The sequence below is a fragment of the Podarcis liolepis genome (genome assembly GCF_965112155.1).
Source record: "Podarcis liolepis genome assembly, chromosome: 12".
Taxonomy (NCBI): Eukaryota; Metazoa; Chordata; class Lepidosauria; order Squamata; family Lacertidae; genus Podarcis; species Podarcis liolepis.
Window position 1 is genome coordinate 11943774 of NC_139563.1, and position 23402 is coordinate 11967175.

A 23402-nucleotide genomic window follows, 5' to 3' on the forward strand; every position below is an offset into this window, starting at 1 on the left:
ATTCTCCCTCTAACAAACTTCCTCCATTCTGTTCTAAATAAAAGCTTCTCTTCTGTTGCAAACCCTTTTAAGAAATTAATTGTACATTTCACTCTCTAATGTAAACAAATGTGAAGTACACTTATCTTCTGTGTTTGTCTCTGCAGTTGAGACGTTCATTTATTACGTTTTCATCCTATATTTATCTAGCACAGTGCTCTGTTCTGAAATCAAACAGCTCTTATGGTGACAGAGCCATCTGGAGGTGGCAGAAACTCTCTAATTGAATTTTTTTTTTGTTTGACTTCCTATTTATAAAGACTTGTCTCACATACATTTATGGCCCATAAAATACACACCATGTGGTTTTTTTAATATCAGATTTCTTATAAATAGTAATTATGGGCTAGAATCCAAAGCATTGCCTTGGCTTTATGCGTGGGCTCACATTAGCTTAGCAGAATGCTGCATTTTCCCTGACCCATTGAAAAGCTGCCATAACACAAAGTGCTTTTTAAACTCTTACTCAGTGTCAAAAGCAGTTTGTCATACACCTTGCTAGGAGTGAGGGTGTGTTGGTCCTTGACCTAATATTTTGCATCACAGTTCTCTGCATTGCATTTATTTAATATATACTGTACCTTAATCAGTTGACATCTGGGTGTGGGTGTGTGGGTGTATAGTATAAACAAACATCCCAGTTAGGAGATTATCAATAAAACCCCATACCAGTTACACTAAACAGAAGAGCAGGAAAAGCACCATAATGCAAACCACCAGTATTTAAAATGCAGAGTGGGCTTTACACTTCTGGGAACAAAATAGACAGCTAGGAAAAGACATAATGGTAGGGCTTCCTCTGCACATCTTAAAACACAGGCAGGCTGGTAAAAGGGAAAGTTTCTCCATCTGGTATTTAGGTTGTAAGTTGTGTAGGCCTTTATTAGTCAATACCAGGCATCCCCAAACTCGGCCCTCCAGATGTTTTGGGACTACAACTCCCATCATACCTAGCTAACAGGACCCAGTGGTTAGGGGTGATGGGAACTGTAGTCCCAAAACAGCTGGAGGGTCAAGTTTGGGGATGCCTGGTCAATACTATCACGTTAAATTTCCCTTAGAAGTATGTAGGCAGCCGGTATAAATCCTTCAGAACTGGTGTTACATGATTCTGGCCATAGTGAACCTTGCTGTACTGTGCGTGTTCCCCAGCAAATTGAGAACTTGTTACACATGCTGTAGTGACCTCCTGCTTAGGTTACTGTAGGTAGGGCTCATCGTTGTACCAGGAATATCATTTTCTCTCTCTTTCACTTCACTTGACCTGGGTTTGGTTCTAACATCGCTACACTGTCACATCAATTCATTCGTTCATACAATTTATTTGTCGCTTGTCAATTTGTTTTGTTTGTACTTGGTTCTAGTACAGCGGCACTGCAGTGTCTGGGGTTTTGTGGGTGGGTGGGTGGGTTTTGTGTGTGTGGGTGCCATCAGAAATTGTCCTGGGCATCTTGCCTTGAGAGTCTTGAGTCCTGGGTCTGAAACTTAACCTAGTGAGCTTACGGGGATTGTTTGCACACTCAAACCCTCAGAGACACAGAAGGAAACAGCACTGTCCAACGCTGGTTAGATTGCATAGATGTTGGTGTGGAATGCTGAAAACACTTATGCTATGACATGTCCTGTGAGGTTTTCTTTTTTAGTTGGAAATGATTGCTCATTTCAGCTTTGACTTGATATTTGTGCATGCTTAAGCACTCTCAAATTATATTGCTGTGGTGTGGAGACAGCAAAAGTGGATTTTGTGAGCCCTTATGGTGGCTTACCGGTAAGTGACTTATACTGCAAAGCTGGGAGGATGAACATCCACCATTTACCATCCACTGGTTTCAGGTTCTCAGTGCCCTTTTTGAGTTTGAATGCACTGCAGTTTCATTTAGACACCTCTTTGGCCTGCCTATATTAATTCATATGTTTGAAACAGGATTGAGGGAATATTTTTTATAGCCACTGCTCAGTTGGCAGTAGTTCTTTGTTTTTGAATCCCTGTACTGTGTAGGGAAGTTTTTAATATTTCATGTCTCACTGTGCTTTTATGTTTTGTTGTAAGCTGTCCACAGTGTGGCTGGGGCAACCCAGTCAGATGGGCGGGGTACAAATATTATTTTTACAAATGATCATTATCTTACTTATAATTCCTGCTTGTTTGTTTTCTCTCGCTTTCAATTGCAAAGAAAAAAGAAAAAGAGAATGAGAATGACAACAAGAAAACTCTGGCCCTTGCAACTGGCAGAGGATGGGGAAGCCTCTGGTTTGATCATGCCTGGTGTAAATACTAGAAAGCTGACCATATGCACGCCTGGCTTCATTTTCTCCCAACTCAAGCTGCAGATCTTGGAATGTGGTTGGTGGGGTGGGTATGGGCATCCGTCAGTCTAGATCAACAAGTCTAGGTGCTAATGAATTTTTATCCATTTCACAAAACTTATATTCCACTTGCCATCGGATCAGGTGCAGGAAATGGAGGGGCAGTCGTGTTACAGGGAGTCTCCGAAAATCTTGCGAAGCAGTTCTTCTTCTGGTGATGAGGAAAGCCACACCTCCAGTTGGGAAGAGGCAAAAGAACCTAAGGATGCTGCAGGGAGCCTCAGCACCGCTCCTGGCCAAGCCGGCCAGGAGGGAAGCATGCCCCTTCCGTCTCCCACCCTGCGCAGAGGTCTTAAAGCACAAAGGGGGAAGGAAAAGGCTGGGAGTAAGAGACTTTTATGTTAGGGGAGGTCCCGGAAACAACTACTCCCAGATTCTGCTAGTGATTGAGGCAGACATGAACTTGTGGCTCTGAACTGTAAATAGTTTGCACCAAAATAAAACCTGCAAAAGACAGGTCTGAGTCCTGCCTGGTTACTCACGAGTAACCACCATTGCCATCTGACACCACTTGATTGTAAAGTGGTGTACACTTTACAATTAAAATATCAGTAAAAGAAACCCAAAAACCCCATTACAAAAACTATTTGAAACATTGGGGGGGGGGGGAATCAACAAAGCTAAAAACCAGATTTAAACATCTGTCAGTGTTCTACCTGTCCGTATAGGCTTGCCTTAAACAAAAATGTTTTCTGCAGGTGCCAAAAAAAGTACAGGGAAGGCATCTGTTGGGTGCTAGTAAGCAAGGAGTTCCAAAGTGTGTTGCCAAGCTGAAAGATTGATTTCTTACAAGTGCAGAACGAAGCAGTTGAGTGGGCATATGGGGCAAGGGGCTCTCACTAGCGAACTGAACCCAAGCTGAACACCTTCAACTTGGCCAGGTAGCAAATTGGCAGCTAGTGCAGCTCTCTGAGTATAGGTGTTATATGCTGATGGATCTCACTGGAACCTAGAGCGCATTATGGATAATGACATGCTTAGTAATTTCCATGTTTAAGGCACTGCTGCAGTAGCTTAAAACAGGTTTTATTTTTGCCTTGTAGCAACTGGTAAAGCCCAAGGTATTAGAAAGCTATTAAAACCTAGACCCAAATCATGACCGAATTAGCTCAGAGACTTCTCATTGCCATATTCAAAGCACTGTGGTTAAATTCCGACATCTGGCAATCTTAGGGGCGTGTGTGTGTGTGTGTGTGTGTGTGAGAGAGAGAGAGAGAGAGAGAGAGAGAGAGAGAGAGAGAGAGAGAGATGCTTCTCACATTAGGGTTGTCATTATAACTTGATACCTTGGATACAAGCGATAGCTACTTCAATATAGCTACCATAGTTAGAGGAGGTTTCTTATCTCATGAATGCAGTAGTTATCACTGAGAGGAATGCTGGGATGTGATAAGCTTAATACTTGATAACTACAGCTTCACCTGGTTGGGAGATCTCACCCCAAGGAGGATTCATGCTAGCAAACATGCAAAAGGGGCTTATTATAGTGTGTTTTCTGCAGCAGGTAACTGATCAGCAGGTAACTGATGATTGGTGTATGATACCTCTGTGTGTGTGTGTGTGTGTGTGTGTGTGTATACATTCTAGCAATCAAACGATATAACCTCCATTAGCATGTGGAGAAAGGATGGATGCATACTTTCAGTTGGTGTTTTCTTGAACACAGAGCATGTAAGCTTTCAGTTATGGGGAGGGTGGAACAGTTACCAGCAAAGCCTTTGGTTATATTTCCCCATATGTTGGTTTGTGGCATCTTTCAGGATTGCTTTTCTGCATTTGCATTTGCAATTTGCTGTAAAAGCTAAGATGTATTTTAGCCATTGGCTTGGTGTGTGGAATAGAGACACACTTGGCAGGGTGCACTCAACGTTTTGCTAGGGAAGCTGGATGGGGAATTTGATCTCTGATGCAAAGGCACTGCTATTGTGTTGTTGTTGTTGTTGCTCTTATGAAACAGTTCTTGCATTGTTTGATTTTGAAATGAATTCCTGTTTTCTTTGTTGTAAGTTGCTTTCAGCGTGATACTTTTTGTGGATAAGCAGCATACAAATGAAATCAAGGAATGGCAGAGTTGGAAGGTGCCTCCGAGGGTCATCTAGTCCAACCCCTTGCATTCTCAAAATACTTAAGTGTGTGTCTCTGAATGGATAAGGTAGCAACATATGTGTAACTCCTGGATGTAATTGAAATTTGAAAAGAGAGAACTCGACTGCCCCCTCCTCTTTTTTAAAGAGGTGTTTTGAAGGGAGAATAAGTGAAGGCAGGGTAGAAGTAACTAGCCTAAAAGAAAAGTTCACTCGAGACTTGAAACATTTCAAGGGATAACTTTCATTTGCTCTAAGCAAGGTCAAATACATGAAAGAAACTGATCCCATATAAAATAACTGAAGCTTCCTAGAGAACAAAAAAGCTTTTTAAGAAGGAGGGCAAAAAGCCTTTAATTCTCAGATCTCAGAACTTCACTTTTTTTTCTAGGTCAGTCAACTTACTGGTATGTTCAAATTCTTGAGTTTAAAATAATCTTGGGCACGTCTCTAATCAGGTTCAGGGGATACAAAACCTAATTGGGACCCAGTTCTCAGGGCTGTAAGTAGTGCTGTGGGAAAATTTGTCTTCCCGGTTTCTTAAAACTTTTCTTTGAAAAGGTGTTCCATTTTTCTGCCTCATTCTCGGGGCGCTTGAGGATGGTTCCATGTGTGTTTCTTTCCAGGAAACATTTACTCCAGGGAACTCCTGAATACCAGCACTTCCTGATCTGAGGAAGGCTCATGGGTGATTTTATTGAATTGCATTGTTTTGATGAATTCACTGTTGTTTGCTTTATATGCTGTTGTGTTTGATATTATAGTGATTGCAGTGGTGTTGTTTCTTTAAATGCTGTTGTGATTATCGTGAGCTGCTTTGGGCTCAGCATTTTTTGTTGGAAAAGCAGGATTTAAATCAACTCAACTCTTAATCTTCCACAAACTGTACCAAATCCATTCAGTAGTACAGTTAAGTAGTAATAGATTTTGGACTTTCGGCACAATTTTTCTCACTGCACAGGAAGCACTGATGGGAAGAGAGGAAATGGAATTTTCCTTCTATAATCTTTGTCTCAGCCGTGTCAACATTTTTTAAAATGCAATACATATTTAGAGATTAATGTAAAACACTTCTGATTAGTTTGTTGGAGATGACAGAATGCTTGCTGCGTTAAGTGTTGTCACTCAGGAAATGATGGATCAGATAAGAAATTTGGACAGACAGCGCGATGCCTTCAAGAGGGGGCGGTCGGTGATTTGAGAGGTTGATGAAGACCACACCGCTGCCTTAAATGAAGGATGGAAGTGACAGCTTTGTGAGCTGCTAGACGGAAACCCAGCAGCTGAGAGCTGCCCATATTTGTAAGGAAAGATGCCATACCTTGTAACTCCATCTCACTATCAGTGGACCACTTGGAGGTTACCTGTGAGATCCTTTAGTTTTTTTAAAGTATCGTTATTCAGGATACAGTTTGCTGCTCTGAGATCTAACAGGTGGGCTAAGCGAAATGTGGAAGGTAGTAGCTCAGAGGTGGAACATGTGCTTTGCATCCAGAATGTCCCAGGCCCAATCCCCAGTATCTCCAGGCAGGACTAGGAATGCTGAAACTATGGGCTGGGTCCTGCCTAAAACCCTAGACCAGTGTTTCCCAACCACTGTTCCGCGGCACACTAGTGTGCCGCGAGATGTTGCCTGGTGTGCCGCGGGAAAAATTAAAAAATTCGAAAGATAGCTTCATATCCGGAGAGGCGGCCTTCAGGCGAGTTTTAATTTTAATTTTCCTTCTCCCACTTAATGCCCCACGCTCGCCCGAGCAGCTTGCAGTCCTCGGTAACCACGCGACCCGAGGCAGGGGAGGGAACAGGGAAGTCGAGGGCGGCGTCAAGCCACGATGACGTCAGTGGGCCGCGCCGCCTCGCCCTGGCATGGTGTGAGAGCCCCGGCTAGTGGCGCGAGCTTCGGAATAAGTGGGATCCGCGTGCGCGAGACCGAGATCGCGGGTAAGGAGCTCAGCCCTGGGCAGGAGGAAGCGGGGCCGCGCGTGCGGGCCACATCCCCACAGAGAGCGAGCCTCCCCCGGCCCACCACTCCGGGCAGGTCCACTCGCATGAGGGGGCGGCGATGGCGACGGCCGGCAGCTTGCCTGCAATGCCATCCCTCGAGCAGGCGAGGAGCCCGGAGGCTACCAGATGCGAGTCCTCTTTCCCACCCTGCTCGGGAGTCCAGAGCACTTGGTCGCATTCAGGATCTAGAGTGGGGAAGCGGGGCTTGTGTCTGGGCTGGACACATTGGGCTGCCTGTGCCGCTCGACCTGCGGGGAGAAATCAGGGTGGGAGTCACGACCGTGAGGCAGGGCTGCCAAGTGTGGCAGAAGAGGACACGGCCGTCGCACCTGTCCTTAGGTAGGAGCTTCTTCCGTGTCGACCTGCTGCCCTAAAGTCTTGGCTTTTTTCTTGGCTTTTTGGCGGTTGGCACAGAAGGAAGGCAAGGGGGAGGGGAAAAAATTGAAACTTACACTTTCGTGCGTCCCTCCCGGTGTGACACTGCGCGCTGACGTCACGGGGCTGTAATGGTGGTGTGCCTCGAGATTTTTTTCATGAAACAAGTGTGCCTTTGCCCAAAAAAGGTTGGGAAACACTGCCCTAGACAGCTGCTTCCAGTCAGAGTGGACAGTTGGCATCCCCAACCTTCGGCCCTCCAGAGGTTTTGGACTACATTCCCATCATCCCTGACCACTGGTCCTGTTAGCTAGGGAACATGGGAATTGTATGCCAAAACATCTGGAGGGCCGCAGGTTGGGGATGCCTGAGTTAGATGGACCAATGGTCTGATTCTGTGTTCCTAAGATGACATTGTCAATTATATAAGCTGATACCTTAAATTATAGAACATAATAGATGATAAAATAAGCAATATTATATGTTTTTATTGTATTTATATTCATGTGTATTTAGATAATTCAAATCTAATATAGTAGTATAAAGACCATGGTGAAATAAAACATATTGTTCTTAATGAGACAAAATTACTTTGCATCAAGTTTCCTTGCCATCTTCACCCTTCAGATTTGTAGGTTGTAATAAATTTTAACTGGGTTTCCTGACAGTTGTGATTAATGCTGATACATTTTGCTGTAAGATAAGATGCGGTATATTTGCCAGGTGTCTGTATTGGCTATTGGATAAAAGATAAATATGCAAAACAGTTGCTTGTTCTGACTTCCAGGGTGAACACACACAGAGAGAATATGCAGACTGAGCTTGCCCTCTGCTGGTTTGCCACGTTAATATCCTGGCATAATGACCATTTTGAAAATAAACTAAAACCACCAACAAAACCTAGTATCAATATACTTGCTTAGAGGAGGATAACATAGGTATTTCTTAGATTTTGGTTGCTTATAAAAATGCAGTATGGTACATGACTTAATTTTATTAATGTTGTATGTCTCTACTTGATTTGAAATTCTATTTACATATAAAATTTTACGTATAAAAATTTACATATAAAATTGTTCTGACTGCTTTTACTGTTGGCATTTTTTATTGTTAAAATAACTTTGAGGTGCAGGAGGTGAACCAGAAGTGCAAATAAATAGATATTTAAAGGGAACAGTCTTTTTACCATATCAAGGGCCCTGGTATCAACTGAAAGATAGCTTGTATTGCACCAGTTTTTAGCTAAACCTGATACTCGGCATATGCAAAGACAATAAGACAAACTAAACTTGTGCACCAGACACATACAACTTCTTCCTGCATTTAATAATGGAAATGGCACCATTATATATGTGTGTGTGTGTGTGTGAGAAATAAATTGCAGCCTACATTGTATAAAAATAAATCGAATCACATCCCCCAAGGTTTAATGATTCCGACATTCATTAAAACACCTAAGGAATGAATTACAGGCAGTGACTGATTTATGTGTGTCCAGTTGATATATGCCTGCGCACATCACGGTGACCCGGAAGTGGCGGTGTAACAGGCTTATGCGTGTTCTCAGTGTTAGAAACTCGGGTATATACCGGTAACTGAGGTCTAGTGCCAAGGGCCTTATGGCGGTTCCCTTGCTGTGAGAAGCCAAGTTACAGGGAACCAGGCAAAGGGCCTTCTCGGTAGTGGCATCCGCCCTGTGGAACGCCCTCCCACCAGATGTCAAAGAGAAAAACAACTACCAGACTTTTAGAAGACATCTGAAGGCACCCCTGTTTAGGGAAGCTTTTAATGTTTAATAGACTATTGTATTTTAATATTCTGTTGAAAGCCGCCCAGGGTGGCTGGGGAAACCCAGCCAGATGGGCAGGGTATAAATAATAAATTATTATTATATTATTATTATAGGTGCCAAATGGCACCTTGAATCTAGGTAGGTTGCATTCACCACAGCAGAATGTCTATTCACCAGGGGGTTGGACTAAATGACCCTTGGGATCTCTTCCAGTGCTATAATTCTATGATCTCAACTACATTGCTTGACTGTAGCCTTGCTCTTACAACAAATCACTTGTCCCAGTGCAAGGAGGAGAAACACACAGGGTGGAAATGGAAATGGTATTAACGATGGACTAGGACAGAGGTTTTACAACAGTGGTTGCCAGCCTGGTTCCAAGAAATCTCCACATAGTTGCAATTGGACCTGCACCAGAAGCAAAATGCGCCTGGCGCATTGTGAACACTGCATACTCCGCCATCACATGCGGTGACCCGGAATGCAACCCCTGCACAAATCGTGGGGTTGCTTTTCCTAAAACTTTTAGTAAAAATGGCAGTTTGCTGTTGGATGTAGAATGACAGCTGTGCAGTTGAAGGATAGTTATATTTGATCAATGGTTTTTTTTTCAGTGAAGGTGCTTGGACAAATATCAGTCAGTAATTCTGTTCCTAGAACCTTGGTCTGCAGCAAATTTGTAAAGCATGGACACCATGCATGCATTCTATCCTCGCTTTACAGAGGGGCAAGTACATAACTACTTCCCTAGTTTTTGTCTTGAGAGCTGTTATTATCCCCTGAATCATGCACATTGCTTAGAAAGCAGTGCTTAATTTTATTTTAGTCATGCTTCCTATCAAATGTAAGAAAAATACATTCATATTCCTTATTACATTAGGGTAGCCATGAAATGAGTACACAGGAAATGCACAGGAGGGAATAAATGTCTCCTCCTTTGGTCATAGTCTTCCTTCATATCTAATTTTTTTCATTACATACAAATTCACACAAAAAAAGTTGCCAGCTGGAAAATGCAATGGACTGAGCATTTGTTCTGAAAGAGAGAATCACAATCTAGGGACACAAATAGTAAGACCAGAAGTGGACAATTCTTTGTTGAGCGAAAGGGCAGCAGTGGGGAGCCTGTGATACCCAGATGTTGGACCCTCATCATCATCTCCCCAGCCCATGTGACCAATGGCCAATGATGATGGGAGATGTGGTCCCACAAGATCCAGGAACCAAAGATTGTGAAAGGCTTTTCTAGAGAGTATTTGACCTTGCCATCCCGCATGTACTGAACATTCCCAGTGGCTTACTATTGGATAATATAGGTAAAGGTAAAGGGACCCCTGACCATTAAGTCCAGTCACAAACGACTCTGGGGTTGCGGTGCTCATCTCGCTTTACTGGCCAAGGGAGCCGGTGTTTGTCCGCTTCCTCAGACAGTTTTTCCGGGTCATGTGGCCAGCATGACTAAGCTGCTTCTGGTGAAACCAGAGCAGTGCATGGAAACGCCGTTTACATTCCCGCCGAAGCGGGAATAACCTATTTATCTACTTGCACTTTGACGTGCTTTCAGACTGCTAGGTTGGCAGGAGCAGGGACCGAGCAACTGGAGCTCACCCCGTTGCGGGGATTTGAACTGTGACCTTTTGATTGGCAAGCCCAAGTGGCACAGTGGTATAATAATAGTAGTAGTAGTAGTAGTAGTAGTAGTAGTAATAATAATAATAATAATAATAATAATAATAATAATAATAATAAATAATTTTTATTTATACCCCGCCCTCCCCTGCCAGAGAGCCACCCACATCCCTTATTGGATAATAGTAGAGAGCAATTTAACATGAACATTATCTGCCACTATTAATGCTCTCATGGAGAAGCTCCAGAAAGGCTTCCAAAGGAAAACCAGAATTCTTTAGAATGCAGCATGAGAACTAGTAGATTATACACTAGTGCTAGTTTAGACTATTCCTCCCACCCCCTGATCAGGTGGAGCTAGGTCACATTGCTACAGTTTGCAGTTTCTCTCTATAGGAAAGCAACAGCCAACTGTAGTGCAGTCATTTGCTTTTTTAATTGCACATTGTTTTCAAATATATTTTAAAATGTAACCAAATAATCCCACATGTGTGAATAATGTACATGTTATACAAATGTATAGGCCTTTTGCTTTAGAAACAGATTTTTCCTGGAAGCATAAATGTAAATTTGTGATTCATAAACTTGGAATGAAACTAGCTCTTCTGTCTTTGTAACTCCTCCTAATTTCTTATTCTAAGGGAGGTTTTTTGTATCTGTTCCATTTCCCCATATTTGCATGATGTCACCCATCTTTAAACATTGTTAAAGTATGTTCTTTGAAATAAGACACTTACTACATTTTAATACAGGGAAATCCATGCCCACAGAAGCAGACCCTCTAATGTGGGGTCAAGGGACCTGTGGCTGTCAATTGGACTCCAGTACCCAACATCCTTGACCATTAGCTATGCTGCCTGGGGCTGATGTGAGTTGGAGTCCAAAAATAGCTAGATGGCAGCAGTTTTCCCAGCCCCTGCTATAATCATGCCTCTGCCACATTAACACTGTGCTGTGTGTATATGTGAGCCTGCACAGTTTCTGCCTCTTCTCCAGCACTGGTCATTACTCCTGCTCAGTTGTGAATGGCACAGTGAGACTGTGGCACTTACCCAGTCTCCCTCTGGCTGAGTTGCCTTTTGTATACAAAGATGGAGAAAACAAGGCAGGGGAAACACACAAGTGGAACCAGTACAGTGCTCCTGCCAGCACATTTACATCACACCAACATTGCTGTTGCCATCCCCTCCCTTTCATGGTAGGCAGCCAGGTAAGTGGTGCAACCCCACTGTGTGTCGTACACTGCTGCACCTGTTCAGGTCCGACTCCAGCACTTGCATCCTTCCTCTTGCAATCCCAGTGGGATGAAGTTCCAGGAAACCTATTGCTATGATCTCCAGTATGGTTGGTTGTGATCCATATACCTTGTGTTGCCTTTGAGTACAGGGATCAGCCTGTATGCTCCTCTGCACATACATTCACCATAGCATTTGAATTACTTCCTGGAAGATGCAAACATCTATCATTTAAATTTAAAAAAGGCTCCAGTATGAGATCAGTCACAAATGTTGTGTCTGTCTATATGGGCAGCAATATATTGAGATCTTCCAACTTCACATCTAGTTTGGCCTGAAGGCCAAACTAGATGTGAAGTTGGAAGATCTCAAGATTTTTTTCTAATAACAAATGTAAATGGGGGTACGGTTTTTGGATTGGTGTCATGGGGCTGGGAGTCTGGGAGGGTGGGATGGAAATTGCTACTTATCCTATGGGACAAAACAGACAGATAACTCCATGACACCTGTAATGGTTTGCTCTGAGCAAACAGCAGCTTTTAGATGGGGTTTTAATCAAGAAAATTGTTTAATTTCCCTGGCTCCATGGCCTTCAGTCTTTTAACACTATGTTTGGCCCTTACCAATCCTACCTGCTTTCCAAGTATGGTTACAGGAATAGTTGTAATGGGCAATTTATACAGGCGGGTGTCTGCAAAACCAAAAGATGCAGGGCAGGAAAGGTTTGGAAGGAAAAATTCACCATTAAGGTAAAGGCAGATGTTGCATCCTACATTAGGTTTATTCTTATGCAATTGTTTTGTGGCCTTTTTTGGCAAGGGAGTTGTCTTGAACGAAGCATTACATAAATATTTTTAACCAGCAAAATGTGACAGGGAAGTCGTGATGTTTTAATGGAAACTTAAACAAATCCCCTGCAATTTGACAGAAAAATGTTCTAAACATAGGCGGAAACTGTTCCTTCTGGACCAGCGTTTGGCTGTGAATGGATGGGAATTGGCAGGCATTGAAATCATCTGCAGATATACTGCATAATATCTACAGTACAGCAAAACAAAAACTGTACTGAATTCTGCAGACTTCAGATGGAGCTGTCCGAGAGCAAAGTGTGCTGCATTCACCAGCCTCTCCTGAAATGATTTTTTAATGATGTGCTGCTGATGTTAATGAGCATCCCTTGATGAGATATCAATTTGTGCTAATAGTAAATAATGTCTTTAGGATACTTTGAAGGGCACAGTCAACCAGCATATCTGGAGTACTAAAGCACCCTTATTTCTTTGTTTGCTAAACCATCCATCTCTTAGGGTAGGAAAATGAAACAGTTGTTGTTCTTTAAATAGTAGTTTGAGGGCAGAGCTGTAGGAAACAGCCACAGTAGGTTAACAGTGGTATGCTCTGAAATCATGGCATTGAGTGCACACAACAAGCAGTAGGCTGGAGTTGCTACGCAGAAATTGTTACACAGGCTAGCCTTTCCCTCTTTGTCTAGCACAGGCATAGGCAAACTCAGCCCTCCAGATGTTTTGGGACTACAACTCCCATCATCCCTACCTAGCTAACAGGACCCAGTGGTCAGGGATGATAGGAGTTGAAGTCCCAAAACATCTGGAGGGCTGAGTTTGCCTGTGCGTGGTCTAGCACAAGGGTGGGTAAAATTTCCAATCAGAGGCATGCATTCCATAAAAGCCTTGCCATTAGTGTTCAAAATTAACTAGTTGTCAAGTTGCAGTTGTGACCAAATTGAGATTTTTGGTTGTATGGTTTGTGACCGAGACCTTCCTCCGCCTGAGCTGAAGAAGAGGGGACCTCTTCATTGTTGTACGAACTGCATACAGATTGTTTGCAAAACAGCGTTAGAAACTGGGATAGAAAAGCTAGTAGCCAAATGGCATCTGGGTTCTGAGCGCCAAAACAGAATGTCTAGTTGCCATTTGGGGTGGGGAGGGTGTCGGCAACACTTTTTATTTATTAAAGCATGAACTAATACAAAATTCACATAAGAGACACATTGTTAATATCATATTTTTATCAGAAATTGTTAATATGTTTAATTTGGTCAATATATATATAAAAATAAAAACTATTGTCCCATAGCACCTTAGAGACTAACTAAGTTTGTTCTTGGTATAAGCTTTCATGTGTATGCACACAATTTTTATTTTTTTTAATATATATTTCAACTGCGTCAGACCAACACGGCTACCTACCTGTTTAATTTGGTGTTTGCAATAAAAATATTGGTACCACATTTCAGTTTTCAAAACACTAGTCTTTATTGTTAATCTCCTTAACATAATGTCTATCCTTAACATATGCTTTGAGGCTTCAAAACACATGCATTGCAGTAATCCTTGACTTTTTGAGGTGCTCTCAAATGGAGACTCTTTAGGCGCAAAATGTGCCTGGCGCCCTGCTAATTTCGAACCCCTGCAAACATACTGTTTCAAATAAGCTCTTTCACACAGTTAAATGGATTGCTTGCTTCTTGCGAGGGAAGCAGGAGGCATATCTGGCTGTTCAAAGAATCACTTTGGAGAAACGCCCTTTAAACTGGTGCATAATCTACAAAATATTACGACAGGGACTGGACTCCCTGCCCTAAGCATTCATGGATTTGCATCATGATGATGATAATGTTAATAATAATAATAATTCATTATTTATATCCCATCCATCTGACTGGGTTGCCCCAACCACTCTAGGCGACTTCCAACAGAGTACAAAAACACAACTGTGCATTATTTGGTGCTAAAATCTCCTAACAGTTGAATGCTCTCACACATTTGTACGTTCTTTATACCTGGAATTTCTATAGGATGAGGCCATTCTCCTGTGCGTCCCTCCAGTCTCCGCTGTGCATGTTAGCTCAGCCAGACAATTATAACCCTCAGGAGTGTTGTCTGATGTCTAGGATCTTAGAACAGCATAATGGACTTCCAGAATTGCTATCATTATTTCTGTGCATCGGCAGGCAATTCATTGCTATTTTATCCACATTGCAGGCTCTTGATGATTAAGAATTGGGTATGCCTCACCTTGGAAAAGAGCATGGGAGATGTTTACTTTCCCCCAATAGAATCCATATTAAAGGAAATAGCACTCAATTGTGTATTCAGCTAGGACCTATAATCATCGTTGCTATTCAATCCAGCTTTAAATAAACGATCTGAAGCTGTAGCATCTATTTAGAATTGTATTCAGGACATAACTGCAGGACAGATCACTATTGCCAGCAAATCTGATCCCTTTTCCTTTCATTATTTTTATTTCTTGAAGTTCTATCTCACTATCCAATCTCTGCAGTGTTCACAATTAAATTCTTGTGGCTCACAATTAATTAAAACCAATATCTAAGATGCTATCATAAAATGAACTGAAAATTTGTTACTCATGCCTTTCTCAACCTGGTACTCTCCAGATGTTTTGGAATACAATTCCCAGCATCCTTGACAGTCTGCCACTCTGGCTGGGACTTATGGGAGTCATGCGCCAAAATACAGTGGTACCTTGGTTTACGAACTTAATCCGTTCTGGAAGTCCGTTCTTAAACCAAAGCGTTCTTAAACCAAGGCATGCTTTCCCATAGCAGCGGGGGACTCAATTCACAGGAAGTGAAACATGTTCTGCTTCCAAGGCAAAGTTCACAAACCAAAACACCTACTTCCAGGTTTGCAGTGTTCTTAATCCAAGTTGTTCATAAACTAAGCTGTTCTTAAACCAAGGTACCACTGTATCTGGAAGATGTCAGGTTTGGAAGGGCCGCTGTAAAATATCAGTATTTGCCTGAATGAAGAGGATTTTGTCAGTTTTCTAGAAGTCTTGAATTTCTCTAACTTGGTAAAGCCATGGGGAGAGTGAAGCCGCTGAGAAGCGGACCATGGACTCTTGGAAGGGAGGACCATGTAAAGTAGGAGAAAGGAAGCATGAGGAGCAACATCCGGGGAAAGGCATCCCTTCAAGTTAAGTTACATTTTGTATAGCGGTGTATCTAACACCCACAGTGTGACACACTGACCTTCCCTGGTCTTTAGTCCAGAGAGGGCTGGCTTCAAATCCCTGCCCGGCCACAAGGTGTACTGCAGTTCCTCAGCCTAACTTACCTCAAAGGGTGGTTTGCAAGGATAAAAGGAAGAAGAAAGAGACCATGTATGCTACTATGGACTTTGGGGAGGAAATATTAGAGGAAAAGGTAATAAATAAAGGCTTTTCTCCTTTTGAGTGTATTACACATTGTTTGCTGTACACTTAAAAGTTAATATTGTGGCCATCTCTCATTTGTCTACCCCTTGCCTTGAATTCACTAAGCAGCCTTCTGGAAGGCTCAGAGGCCAATAAAAGTTGATTGCTGATGCAGTTCTTGCAAGAATTGGGCAGTGAGTTTGAATTTTTTGGCTCTTAAGCTGTCATTGATGGTGAGGTGTTGACTCATTTCTAGTATGTTCCAAGTCCCCCCCCCCCCTTTTTCTTTTCTTAAGAACAAATGAAATAATGGATTGGGGAAAGTGACAAAGCAGAATAGGGCCGTTTGGGGTATTAAATCAATCATGTCAATTTTCAAGACGATCAGTTGCTGGTGGAAGACAACTGGTGTCTTGAAAAGTGACATGATTGATTTAATACCCCAAACGGCCCTATTCTGTTAAGAATACACAGGTGTGGGGGGGGGGACGACGACGACAGGATGATGGCCAATAACCCCATCCTCCAAACATGCTAGCCAACAGAGTAGCCTCCAGAAGTTGTTAGGCTCTGCTTTCCACCAGTCCCAGCTTGCATGCCCAAAGGCAGTTGGACAACATCTGGAATGCACCATGAACAGAATCTGAGCATGTCATTTTTTTTGTCCATAGGCTTGTCTGGATGGGCAGGAAGTGGAGGGAGGCCAATCAGTGAAATTTTACACATTCCTGAAACTCAAAATGTGTCACATGGATGGGATTTCAGTGGGTACGGTACACCATCTGTTGAAATCATGGGTGGGCATTTGTAGTACAAAATTATAAACTTATTTTCCTGCCTTAGGCCTCATCTGCACTATACATTTAAAACAGTATTATACCACTTTAATGCCCCAGCTGCAACAAAACTGTAACTCTTCAACGGTTTGACTTCACCGTCAGAGAGAGGTGCACTTTTGCATTGTCACCCGAGACAGATGGATGCCAACTAAACACTACTTTAAGCAGTCATGACATACTCCAAAATCCCAGGAACTATAGACTTGTTAGGAAAGCCCTATTCCACGCCCCCAAGATGGATACAATTCCCAGATTCCCCTGGCAAGATGAATGGATTGTTACTGAGAATTGTAGCTCTGTGAGGACAATAGGGGTCTTCTAACAATGCTCGACACCCTTAACAAACTTTACCTCCCAGGATTCTTTGGTGGGGGGAAGCTATAATTGCTGGAAGTGGTATAATAACTGCTTTATGTGTATCTTGCACATAGGGTCTTTGCTTTGCCTTCCTCTCAAGTCGTGGGTCTCTCCCCACCCCTGCTTAAGGGTATGATCTATGAAGTTCTTGATTCAATGTAGAAGGATAGATATACAAATGGTCTGACTGTTACTTGAGCTTTAGATTTTCTCTTCCTCTCCCCCCCCACCCCCAATATTTAATGGAGGGATAATTCTGGACTAGTTGAGCCTTAATGTGTTATTGTAAGAAAGAAAAAATAATTGTAATGACAAGTTATTGATGCCTAAAAATTATTTCAGGCTTTAGTTGCAAACGCCAGACATTGTGTTGTGGAATGCAATGGGTAGAATATCCAGTTGTGAGAAGCGGAAGAGACGTTTGTAGAGAGAGAATGCTTTGGCCCAAACGGAAAAGAGAATCTTAAACACAATTACAAACATCTAGATAGATAGATTGATAGATGGGATTAAAAGTGATAGCAAGTACTTGCCAGCAGCCTGGAGATTAGAACAAAATTCTTTTTAATCATAGCAATTGCTACTGCAGTGCCAAAACCACATTAAATTAAGTGAAATAAGATACAACCAATGACTCCCATTAGAAATAAACCAGGGTGGGGGTGGGGTAGGGAGAAGAGTTAGAAGACCTACGGCATGTGGTATGCAAAAGCATCCAGGGAGCAAAAGAATACAAATTTGTTGTGTGCTAAAAGGTTTTATGTGCTTGAGGTTATTAGGAGACTACCTTTCTTGCAGTAGTATTTACGTTGGCACATTCACTATATAGTGTGTAGCTGTGTTTGCTCTTGTGCGCCCATTCTTGGCTGTTTCACTATATTTTCCCCCACCTTTCTGTCAAGGGGCTCACAGTGACTTACAGATCTCATAGTCCCAGAAACTGGTATTGGAGGTAGAACATATCCATCATAGCTATATTTTCCATGATTTTGCCTAATCCCCAAGTCCAAGTTGGTGGCCAGGCTAGGGCTGTGCAATAAATTGCCACACTGTTGAATACAGTACCGGTATTGAACATTGTGATAAGTGTTTCAACAAGGCAATATACCTGTGAACAAAAGTTGCAGACTTAACAGCTTCCCAGGGGGGTGTCTCCAGCTTTGTTTGCTCTCTCCTCCCTCCCTCCTAACCCATGAAAAATGACAGTAAGTCCTCACATAAACCAGCAAACTCTTTCAGCTTCACCAGTATCTTTTCACTTAAGAGCTCAGCTAATTATGCAGAGCCTGCTAACAATCCAGGAGGAACCTCCATGGCTGGACAAAGAAGCAATGTGGTGTTTATGTTGGTTTCCCCCAAATAATAATAATAATAGTAGTAGTAATATTTATACCCTGCACATCTGGCTGGGCTTCCCCAGCCACTCAGGGCGGCTTCCAACAAAATATTAAAATACTGTACAGTAATGCATCAAAAATTAAAAGCTTCCCTAAACAGGCCTTTCGATGTCTGGTAGTTGTTGTTCTCTTTGACATCTGGTGGGAGGGCATTCCACAGGGCGGGTGCCACTACCGAGAAGGCCCTCTGCCTGGTTCCCTGTAACTTGGCTTCTCTCAGTGAGGGAACCGCCAGAAGGCCCTCGGCACTGGACATATTAAAAAGGAAGGTTTGGGTTTTTTATATATTTAAAGGAGACTGCTTGCTTGCTTGCTTGCCCTCCCTCCCTTTGATAAAAAGGGAGAGATTGGTGGTATGGGGACTTCTGGGGGAGCCCTTCTTGGTGGGGGGGAGAAGATTTATCTGCCTGCCTTATGCTGAAATGGGACGTTAGGTACTATGTGAGAATGATGGTGAGGGTGTTTTTCAGTAAGCAGTGCAAGGAAATGTGTGTCTACTCACAAGCAAGCCCTATTGAATTCAATGAGGCTTACCCCCAGGAAGGTAGAAGTTTAGTTGAACTCAGTAGGGCTTATGCATGTATAGATTCCACTTAGACCTCTGAGTGGGGAAGTAGATGCAACTTGACTTGTAAATCACTTAAACTACTCATAAATTAGTTGAAAATATATTAAACATAATATATGGAAGTTTATTTATTTATTATTAAAACTACTACTTCCCTTGCATTTTAAGGCCTTCCACCTTGTCAAAGCCCTCTGCTGCTGCGGGGAAGTGCGGTGCACCCTCTATCGCCAGAGTGGCTGGGGAAACCCAGCCAGATGGGCAGGGTATAAATAATAAAATTATTATTATTATTATTATTATTATTATTATTATTATTATTATTATTATTTATTAATGAGGTATGGCAGGACCCTCTGCTGCTGTGGGGAGGCCCAGCAAGACCCTCTGCCACTGCAGATATATATTGTGGTATATCGAGATGTTGTGAAATTTAGCTGGAGATATATTGTGATGTTGAAAACCAGAAATCGCCCAGCCCTAGTGGCCACCACCACATACTTTGGTACTTAATTCCATAATTTAACCATGTGCTGTGTGAAGAAGTGCTTCCTTTTGTCTGTCCTGAATGGTCCGCCAAAAACTTCATTGGATGACTCCACTGGGGAATTGTGAGAGAAGAAGAAAAACTCTCTCTTCCACTTTCAAAAGAAGACAGTGAATCAAAATTACTGTAGTTTCATGTTATAATAATTTATTATTTATACCCCGCCCATCTGGCTGCGCCTCCCCAGCCACTCTGGGTGGCTTCCATAGAAACCAAAAATACACTAAAATATCACACGTTAAAAACTTCCCTGAACAGGGCTGCCTTAAGATGTCTTCTGAATGTCAGGTAGTTGTTTATCGCTTTGACATCTCGTGGGAGGGCGTTCCACAGGGCGGGCGCCACTACCGAGAAGGCCCTCTGCCTGGTTCCCTGTAGCTTTGCTTCTCGCAATGAGGGAACCGCCAGAAGGCCCTTGGTGCTGGACCTCAGCGTCCGGGCAGAATGATGGGGGTGGAGGTATACTGGACCTTCAGGTATACTGGACCGAGGCCGTTTAGGGCTTTAAAGGTCAGCACCAACACTTTGAATTGTGCTCGGAAATGTACTGGGAGCCAATGTAGGTCTTTTAAGACCGGTGTTATATGGTCTCGGTGGCCACCCCCAGTCACCAGTCTAGCTGCCGCATTCTGGATTAGTTGTAGTTTCCGAGTCACCTTCAAAGGTAGCCCCACGTAGAGCGCATTGCAGTAGTCCAAGCGGGAGATAACCAGAGCATGCACCACTCTGGCGAGACAGTCCACAGGCAGATAGGGTCTCAGCCTACGTACCAGATGGAGCTGGTAAACAGCTGCCCTAGACACAGATTTGACCTGTGCCTCCATGGGCAGCTGTGAGTCCAAAATGACTCCCAGGCTGCGCACCTGGTCCTTCAGGGGCACAGTTACCCCATTCAGGACCAGGGAATCCTTTGTTGATTGGTTTCAACAAAGTTTATCTGAGTTTGTCTCTTCTTGGAGGGAGTTGGTCTACAAGGCTCTTAAGCCAATGTATATCGTTGTCATGAACTCTCATGTGACATTGCTAGCTCTAATAAGGAAGTGAAAAAGAGAGAACATTCATCTTCTAAGTGATAAGTTCATATGTTTTATCACATCAGAAGGGCAGACCATTTGCTGTGGTTTTATGCGCACAGATTTGGGTCAAAAATGCACTTTGGTTACTCTGTTGATTCAACCCCCTCCCCGCAAATTTTCTGATTTCAGTAGGACCACTGAAGGACTAGTCTAGGGGTTTCCCATCTCTGATTTAGGTGACAAGTTTGCAAGCTTTTTTGTGAAAAAATGTTAATACCATAAACCTTCCCAAGTGTGTTATGATTTTAAACTCTTGGCCAACCTTTCTCCCCTAAGCTTCTAGCAGAGAATATAGTTTTAAAAATAAATAAAACTGAAACCCTCCTGGGAGAGGCTAAGTGTGGTCCCGCAATTATCTCTTGCAAATCAGCCGCTTGTTTTCCTGCCTTCTTGGCTCAGTTACATGCCGAACAGCTAAAGGACCCAAATACTCTTTCAAGGGTAAGTGAATTGTGTGCGCGCGCGCTGCAACAGGGGAGCTGTAAGTCGCGTGTCCTCCCATTTGCTGGCGGCGCCTGAAGGGGAAAAGAAAACTGCAGTCGAAACGTCTTCTCCTCGCAGCATTTTCTAGCTATTGGCGTGACTAGACTATAAAATGAACCCCGCTTTGTTTTTAAGGAGAACAGAGCGCGCTTTTGAATGGCTGGACGCTCAGAGAGTGTGGGCAGGGGAGGAATAAGGGCAGGAGCACAGCGATACGCGCGCTTTCCAGCCCTATCGATGACTTCCTAGCTGGGGGGGGGGGGGAATGGAAGAATGCAAAGAGCGACCGCAAGACACCCCCACCACGGTGGTGATTGATGAATGGAGGGGATTACAGAAGCAGCAGGGCATCCTGGGAAGATGGGGAGGGAAGACTGAACGGTGCAGGCTGTAGCAGCAGCTTGTGTGTGTGTTCGTGCGCGCGCGCAAAGGTGAAGTGGGTCTAGAGACAGGGTTTTGGGTGTGTCTCCGGAGCAGCTGGGAAAGGCCGGTGAGCACCGTGTGTGTGTGTGTGTGTGTGTGTGTGTGTGTCCCGGAAATGCAACAACAAAGAGGGATCCTGAAGTGGGCGTGGCAAGCAGCTCCAAAGGGATCCGAACTAATTCTTGATAGAATGAAGGGAGGAATCAGACAGGGATGCTTAGGGAGAGCAGAGAGGCAGCGTAGCAAAGATGTGGCTCAGGAGGAACTGGAACAGCATCTTACCCGGGGAGTTTGTATGGAGGGCTGGCGGCCCACGGGCACCTCGGGAAGGGTGCTGCGGGGAAAGTGCCACGCCTCTTTCCCTCCCGGGCGGTGGGAACAGCAGCAGCTGATTCAGATGCAGACCCAAACGAGTGCAACCATGGAAACGTAGCGGGTGTCCCATAGTAACCTGCGACAACAACGTTATTGATACCAGTCCTTCCCTCTCTCCTCGCTTGCAGCAGACGTGGCCCCGCTTGCTCCTGGCTGTTCGCTCCCAGGCTGATCAGGGCGGCCAGGGAAGACAGAGGAGGAAACCGCGATGGAGGGGGGCGCTCCTGCACCTAGTGTCCTAGAGTGTCAGCTTCATGTGCAGAAAAAAGGGGGTTTGTATCTTCTTCCCTGGCACGACACTCCTCAGGGTGCAAATGCATAAATAGAAATGCGTTTGGAGAAGAGTCAACCCATACATACATGACCCTTTTTATTCTTTCCATCCGAAAATCTGCTTAACCTTGATTAAAAAATAAATAAAAAGCAGCGGCTCTCTTTTCTTTTTGCCGGTGTCTGTGGTCTGAGAGAGAAAGAGAAGAAAGCGTTTAGCACGTGCACCGAGGCAAGCCTCACCATATTATCACGACAGCGACGCTTTCCTTCCTCGCGACAGCGGTGTGTGTTTGTGATGTGGCGGCGAGTGTGCGATAGGGGACGAGCTTCCTCTCTCTCCTTCTCTCTCCCCCCCCCCCCGCCAATGTTTACTCAGAGTTCTCGCAGGACGTGATTCAAAGCTTGGGCATCTCCCTCTTTTTCTTCCCCTTAAACATTTCTGGAGTCTTTGTTGCAAGGGGAATGGGGAGAGCGGAAGAATGACGAGGACGACGGGTACCACTACAACCCCACCAAAAAAAATCCTATGTTAATTTTTTTTTTTTACGGGCGTTGAGCTTAAATGAGGGGGGGGGGGAGAAAAGGGGTTGGAAATCAGAACTCTTTTCCCTCCTCCCCGCTCCCGTTTCCTTCCCCCCTCCCCACGAATAAACATCTCCTCGCAAGTGTAAAAAGCCGAGCTTCCTGACTAAAGTGACCAAGCCGATGGATTATTAAGTAGTAAGCCTGTATTTTGTAAGGAGACTGGCAGGCACGCGCTTTCCATCAGCACCGTCTCCTCATCCAAAGGCAAAATGAAGGAGAAAGCAATGATTAAAACCGCTAAAATGCAAGGCAACATGATGGTAAGTGACGACGACTCCCGCCGCCGCCGCCTGCGCCTCAGTAACTCCCGGGCGTCTTTTCTCGGCGTTTGTTTGATACTATATATATATGCAATGCCTCTTCTTAGGGGAAGCGTGATCTGGGCAGTCCACAGGATCTCCCCCACGCTTTTTGCATTTGGAGCCCACCTCCTTAAATACTAGATGGGTCTGCCTAAGGTGGATCCCCCCCCCCAAACCGGATGGCGACGATCTTTGTCTGTGTAGATGCTTCTATTGTGGGCTTGGAAACCCATTCTCTCTATATATTTATATCAAGATTGATGGAATATATAAATATTCTATCTAGCTATCGTAACGGGGAATATGGGAGAAGCAGAGTGCGCGGGGGTTGAACTTGAACCTCAGGATTTGAAAGATCTTGCTTCTTCCTCGCCCCCACCTGCTTACTCCTCCTCCCAGTCCATTGTTTCCAGTTTGATAAGCGCTCTGGCTGTTCCTGTCCCCCCCCCTCTCACACTCGGACTTGGCGGAAG

The 23402-nt window shown here is 43.9% G+C and overlaps 1 protein-coding gene across 2 annotated transcripts in view; it reads left to right on the plus strand.

Annotated features, from left to right (window-relative positions):
* DPP6 (dipeptidyl peptidase like 6) overlaps positions 1–23402 on the plus strand; it is a 497800-nt gene that overhangs the window by 35226 nt on the left and 439172 nt on the right. Inside the window, exon 1 of one of the 2 annotated variants that reach the window (XM_083466767.1) lies at positions 22416–22887. The exons of the other annotated variant lie outside the window; for it this stretch is intronic. Within the exon in view, the coding sequence (XP_083322893.1) occupies positions 22837–22887 (51 nt within the window). The 5' untranslated portion in view covers positions 22416–22836. Of the gene's footprint in view, positions 1–22415; positions 22888–23402 lie in introns of those variants that run through there. 2 annotated transcript variants of the gene reach the window in all.